At 34.2% G+C, this 6688-nt stretch overlaps 2 protein-coding genes and 1 pseudogene across 2 annotated transcripts; all 3 read left to right on the forward strand.

The window, feature by feature from the left end:
* The first annotated feature begins 219 nt into the window (after window positions 1–219).
* Window positions 220–1059, forward strand: LOC107025039. The gene has a single exon (XM_015225916.1). It carries the CDS (start codon window positions 220–222, stop codon window positions 1057–1059), a length of 840 nt encoding a protein of 279 aa, XP_015081402.1.
* A 670-nt stretch (window positions 1060–1729) lies between these two features.
* On the forward strand, window positions 1730–3970 carry LOC114078002. Its single transcript, XM_027918499.1, has 3 exons — window positions 1730–2909; window positions 2982–3087; window positions 3173–3970. Exons 1-3 carry the CDS (start codon window positions 2563–2565, stop codon window positions 3968–3970), a joined length of 1251 nt encoding a protein of 416 aa, XP_027774300.1. The 5' UTR covers window positions 1730–2562.
* Window positions 3746–6248, forward strand: LOC107025673 (annotated as a pseudogene).
* The last annotated feature ends 440 nt before the right edge of the window (window positions 6249–6688 follow it).

Raw genomic sequence — 6688 nt, forward strand, 5'->3', positions numbered from 1 at the left:
CACATTTTCTCTCAGATTGTTGTTCTGTAAATCCACATCCACTTCCTGTGTTCATTATGTTACAATTTTTGCATGCAAAAAGAAAACATTATGACCATTTCTGCATATACTCCATTTCTGCATTAGCTGGTACATAAAATTGTTAAAATATCACTCTAACCTTATTATTTTCTCATGAAAATCTTATAGGTGATATTGTCTGCTAATTTTGTTATTTCGATGGATAAATCTTGGATTAGAATGCCAAGGACCACAAAGGAATATCTGGTTGGTTTGAATCAGTTTTTGGAATTTGCTTTTAAAAATGGAGCTATAGAACATAGAATAAAATGCACGTGTTCTCAATGTTGTTTTGGAAAATGGCAGACTAGAGAGGTAGTATTTGATCATTTGATTTGCAAGCTATTTCCTCAAAATTATGTCATTTGGGTTATGCATGGGGAAACAAGTGTGTTACAAAATTCTAAAAGCAGAGAGTTTACTCAGGATACACTGCCTCCAAAAAATCCTGTAGAATTATTGATTAACGAAGCATTTCATGGCTTTAGGCAAGAGAGATTTGATGTAGGTCCATCGCAAATAGTGGAAGAAGAAGAGATATTCAAGGATATACCCACATCATATGACAAAGACTTTTTTGAGTTGCTCAAAGATGGAAGGGCAGAATTGTATGAAGGGTCTAAGTACTCAAAATTAGAGTTTTTGTTAAAGTTATATCACATAAAGTGTTTGTCTAGTCTAAGTGACAAAGGAATGACTATGATATTGGATCTACTCAGGGATGCCTTTGAATTTGCAAAGATCCCTGATTCTTTTTATGAGGCTAAGAAAACTATCAACAAGTTATGTCTTGATTATGTTAAGATTGATGCTTGTCCAAATGATTGCATGTTGTATTGGGGAGATGATGTTAATGAGGAAACATGCAAGCATTGTCATACTTCGAGATGGAAGCTTGATGAGAAGAATACAAACATTAAAGTGGTTGCTAGGGGTAAGAAGAAAAAAAAGAGACCTGCAAAAATTTTGCGTTACTTCCCATTAAAGCCAAGATTATAAAGACTGTTCATGTGCTCTAAGATGGCAGAACATATGAGGTGGCATACGGAAGGTGGTAACAAAAATGGAATCTTAAGGCATCCTAGAGATGGTGAGGCATGGAAGATATTTGATACAACTTATCCTGAATTTGCTTTTGAATCTCGAAATGTTCGATTAGGGTTAGCTAGTGATGGTTTCAATCCCTTTGGAGCGATGAGTACTAATAATAGCATTTGGCCTGTAATTTTGGTTCCATATAACCTACCACCTTGGTTGTGCATGAAACAACCAAATTCTATTCTATCAATGATCATTCCAGGTCCACGAATGGTGGGAAATAACATAGATGTATACTTACAACCACTTATTAAGGAGTTGAATGAGTTGTGGAGTGAAGGTGTACAGACTTTTGATTCATCAAAGAATGAAATGTTTAGAATGCGGGCAGCTCTTATGTGGACAATTAGTGATTTTTCGGGACTCGGTATCTTATCTGGTTGGAACACATATACCGGTTTTGCATGTCCATCTTGTAATTTTGACATGAAACCTTGTCGACTTACTCATAGTAGAAAGTGGTGCTTTGTTGGTCATCGTCGATTTTTGGCAAGAAATCATAAGTTCAGATTAATGAGGAATCATTTTGATGGAATTGTAGAAAAAAGAAACCCCCCCAAAAAGTTATCTGGATCTGATATTTTGCAACAAGTGACAAATATTAATGTTACATTTGGAAGACAAGAAAAGTTGAATGATAAAATAAAAAGAAAAAGAAAAAAAAATAGACAAAGCAGTGTGGGTGAAGGTTCAACTAAACAGTGGAAGAAAAAAAGCATATTCTTCAATCTTCCTTATTGGGAATCCAACTTGTTGCGCCATAATTTAGATGTTATGCATATTGAAAAAAATGTTTTTGACAATATTATTCACACTCTGTTAAATGATAGAGAAAAGTCAAAGGATCACATTGAAGCTCGAAAAGATCTACAAGATATGGGTATAAGGGAAGACCTTTGGGCAGATGAGAATGGTGATTTTCGGCTTGGTGCATTTACAATTCCAAAGGATAAGAAAGTGACCTTCCTTACAACTTTAAAGAATATCTTAATGCCCGATGGTTATTCGAGTAATATATCTCGTTGTATACATCTAGAATCAAAGAGGATCTTTGGATTAAAAAGTCATGATTGTCACATCATTATGGAACAATTACTGCCGATAGCAATTCGCAATGTGCTTCCAAATCAAGTTGTAGCAATTTTGGTAGAGTTCTGTTCTTTTTTTAGACACATTTGTCTGAAAAACTTGAGCCTCATGGACCTTGAAAAACTACAAAAACGGATTGTTATCACTCTTTGCCACCTAGAGATGTTGTTCCTTCCATCCTTTTTTACTGTAATGGTTCATTTAACTGTCCATTTAGTGGACGAAGTAATACAAGGTGGTCCAGTACATTATCGATGGATGTATTTTGTTGAAAGGTAAAATATCTTATTTTTAAAAACTTTTGTCTCAAAGTAAATGCTTGTTCTAATACTATGTAATTTTAATGGTAGATTGTTAGGTCATTTCAAGTCACTTATAGGGAACAAATCACAGGCAGAAGGATGTATAGCTGAAGGTCAAAAAATTGAAGAAGCTCTAACTCTTTATTCTCGTTATTTTGAGGATATCGAATCGAGGGTAAATAGGCCTAAACGAGTAAATGATGAAACAAATCATGATGAGGTTCCTGAAAGGTCATCTATGTTCCCTCGACAAGGTAAAGTTGTCGGAGGCTTCATAACATTTGCTTTGACTCATTTGGAGAAAACTCAAGCTCATCGATATGTATTACTTAATTGCGCTTCAGCAAAGCCATTTATTGAGTAAGTAATTTAAATAAGCTTGATCTATTAAAAAACATTAGTAAAATGGTTGTTCATTGATTTTATTTGTAGTGAATTTAGGCAACACATTAAAAGGAGTTCAAGAGGCAGAAAACCTTCGATAACAGAGGTAGAAAAGAGAATTAATAGAGAGTTTACTGATTGGTTTCCTAAGCGGGTGAGTGATTGAAATTAGATGATAGTTTTGCATAGGATTTCTAATTCAATTTAGAATATCTGACGAAAATATTTTTCTTATTTAGATAATGAATCCAGATATAGAAGACACAATCTCTGATGATATAAAGTTTTTAGCACAAGGTCCAGCGCCATATGCAAGAAGATTCACTGCTTATAACATTAATGGGTTCAAATTTCGAACTTTGTCAAGAGAACAAGGATTGAAAACTCAAAATAGTGGAGTTTTTCTTATGTCTAACACTTCTTGCGTTGCATCTAGTGCTGATAGAAATGCAAGACAAGCAGATTTGCCATATTATGGGAAGTTGGAAGATATTATTGAGCTTAACTATTATGGAAAGTTCAGGGTTGTGCTTTTCAAATGCAAGTGGGCTGACACTACTCGAGATAGAGGGTTTAAAAGAGATGTTTGGAACTTTAATTGTGTCAATTTTTCTAAATTGATTCACACTGGTGATCGTGAGGATGATGATCCTTATATTGAAGCATCACAAGCAAATATGGTTTTCTATGTTGATGATGAAACAGATAAAGAATGGAGTGCAGCTATACATTTACAACCAAGAGATGTGTTTGACATGGGACAAGTTGATGAAGAAGAGATATTTGAGAATGAGCCTACCAACAACAAGAATTTGAAAATTTTTTCGATGTTGATTATGGAAATGTCCAAATCTCAACAGAGGAGCATATGTCTGAACACACATAGCATGCTTTTTAGTTTTGGTGTAAAGGAAAAACTATTTGTATATGCTAATCACATCACTCTTTTATTAAGATTTGAACTTTTCATGTGTGTGTGGATCTGGATACAAATTTCTTATGAAAATCTGCAGTCTTATAACTGGATGAACCAGTAATCTTTACAAGTATTGCAATAACAGTATTTTAAGAATTTCTGATTTATCTTATCTTTGGTTTATTGTAGAAATGGCAAAGACCAAGCGCTGGCAGAACTTGCAAAACTCAGTTCAAACACAACCTACATTGTCAGTTCAGCCCAACGCACAACCAACCACATCACAATCGATTTCATCAGTTCAGGCGAAAAAACAGATGACTTCCTCAGTTCAGGCTACATCACAGCCGGTTCAGTCAACTCAGGCTGCATCACAGTCTATTTCCTCAAATCAGGCTGTATCACATTCGACTTCATCAAGTCAGGCCGAATCACAACCGAAATCATTTAAGAAGCGTGTTGTTGGACGTGAGTCTACGGAGTATTGGACCGTAGAAGCAATAGGTAAACTTTACACTTCTGCTTTCTTTTTCATCTTTTTTTCTTCTTCTCCATTTGTCTTGTTTTTCTTCTTCTTGTTAGAGGGGCTTGTCCTATTTTTCCCCTCACTTTTCATCTTCTTTTCTACCTACTCCCTTCATTTTAATCACAAAGTGAAAAAAAAATACAAGTTTCTTGGTTTTCCCTCAATGTCTTGATGATCAAAAGTCATTATTGCTGCAATTGAAGGGAAACAATTAAAAACATAATACATCACATAATAAAGAATAATAAAAGGCAACAACCCACTGTGGAACAATAGAGGGAAACAATTAAAAACATAAACAAGTACTACAACCCACTCTAGAACATGATTGGTTGGAAAATTGAACATGTTTTCATTTTATATCATTTTCACTATTCCAGATTCAGAAGGAAAAAAAAAAAACTCAAAGTGAAAGTCAAAGAAGTGCTAAATTTATCTGGAGAAGATCGTATTGTGGTCAATTTTGACTACCTGGATTGTCCATTTGGAGAAGCACAACCCCTTCTTTCTGGTTTTTGTGGAATTTTAGCTGCTGATTCGTCCTTATTTCCAATGCACTTTGACAAATGGCCAAATATGCCTATGTCATACTTCGATAGCGTCTTTGATCAAATCATAGTGGTATAAACTCTATATTCTGAATACTATACTTATATTCTTTTCTCGAATCTTTATATTTAAATTTAATAGGTAAGCTAACTAGTGTTTATTATTGAAGCCTCGATTTTTTTTTGAGACAACCAACTTAGCTGCTCGACGATATGTTTATAACTGTATTTCAAAGAAGTGGAGTGCAAATAGGTTGGACATATGGAAAGTGTTCAGTGATCCACTTAAAAGCAAAACTCAGATTATGGATAATGTTCCACCTGGAATTCCAAGAGATCAGTGGACTTCTTATGTTAATTATCGTTATAAAAAAGAAACACAGGTATATATATTTAATTGTTTTAAGTAGTATGTGTAGTCATATAATTACTTTCTAATGATTGAATTTCGTGTATCTTTTTTGTTAGGAAATGTGCAACAGAAATGCTGAAAGTCGAAAGAAACAAATCATTCCACACACAGGTGGATCCAAAGCTAACTCTAGAAGAAGGGCTGAAATGGTTAAAGATTTTAGTTCTTTTCATTTTATTTAGTTATTAAGATGACTTATTTTGTAATTATTTTTAATTAGTTAAGTTATTCTAAGTTGATTGTTTTGCTTATAGATGGCTGAGACCGGTCAAATGCCTGGGCGAGCAGAACTTTATCTTGCTACTCATAAGAATGTAGATGGAGCATATGTAAATGAAGCGGCAAAAGTTATCTGTGTAAGTTAGTTAATGGGGGAAATAATAGCACTCCAGTTCCTTGGTTGTGTCAAGTCTGTCCCTATTCTATTAACAAGTTAAGTCAAGCAGTTTATGTTTAGTCTCTTATTTATTTTAAACCTGAGATTCTCTGTTAATATTTTCGTCATTGCTATTGTTCAAATCAGTTTGATGGTGCCTTGTTTAGTATAGTGTGCTGTCATTTTGAAGTGATTTAAAATCCTTGCTTGAGTAAATGATTTAAAATTATGTCTCACTAATTATCTCTCACTTGGATTGAATATATGCATGTACTTTGCTTATTTTATGAATGCTAAACTCAGGAGTAAAGGAATTCCTAACTCAGGAATATGTGAATGCACTTTGATTATATTTAGGTAATACATCTTTGTTCTCAATTACTTTTTAAAATTTTGATAAAGTGTTCTGTGTGTGTACTATACTCAGGAAAAAATTCAGCAAACTCTGAGTCAAAGCACTGTGGATGAGTCTATAATATCGCCAGATGATGCAGTTGGAAAAATTCTAGGAAAAGAGCACTCTGGAAGGGTAAGGTGTTTGGGATTAGGAGTTGTTCCCACTAGAGTTTTTAAACAAGCAAGACCTCGATTCAGCGGTATGAATGCTTCGAGTGTTTCATGTCCATCCAATTGCCAGGAGAACTACAATAAATTGTTGAATTCTCACATTCAAATGATGGCTGCTTTCAAGTCATATATGATAATGAAAGAAGGGGCATTACCAGAACAATTTGTGGGGTTATTTGCTCCTACTACTACAATGGTAAATATAATGTTTACATTCTCTCTTCTTCAATGACCTTATTTATATATCAGATATGTTCGTTTAGTTTACATCAAATGCTAATTGAAAAACAAATGCTAGTGCATCAAATGCTAATTGAAAAACAATTCTACATATGCATGGCCACTGCTAGTGCATAATGTGCAGCAAATTGGCCTTTACTGTCCAATATTTGTAAATGGAGATGATTTTC

The sequence above is a fragment of the Solanum pennellii genome, chromosome 7 (genome assembly GCF_001406875.1).
Source record: "Solanum pennellii chromosome 7, SPENNV200".
In the NCBI taxonomy this organism is placed as follows: domain Eukaryota; kingdom Viridiplantae; phylum Streptophyta; class Magnoliopsida; order Solanales; family Solanaceae; genus Solanum; species Solanum pennellii.

Coding starts and splice junctions, on each gene's coding strand:
- LOC114078002 (XM_027918499.1), top strand. CDS start 2,563: ATGCTTGTTCTAATACTATGTAATTTTAATGGTAGATTGTTAGGTCAT. Junction 2,910..2,981: donor TCAGCAAAGCCATTTATTGA/GTAAGTAATTTA, acceptor TTTTATTTGTAG/TGAATTTAGGCAACACATTA. Junction 3,088..3,172: donor CTGATTGGTTTCCTAAGCGG/GTGAGTGATTGA, acceptor TTTCTTATTTAG/ATAATGAATCCAGATATAGA.
- LOC107025039 (XM_015225916.1), top strand. CDS start 220: ATGGATAAATCTTGGATTAGAATGCCAAGGACCACAAAGGAATATCTG.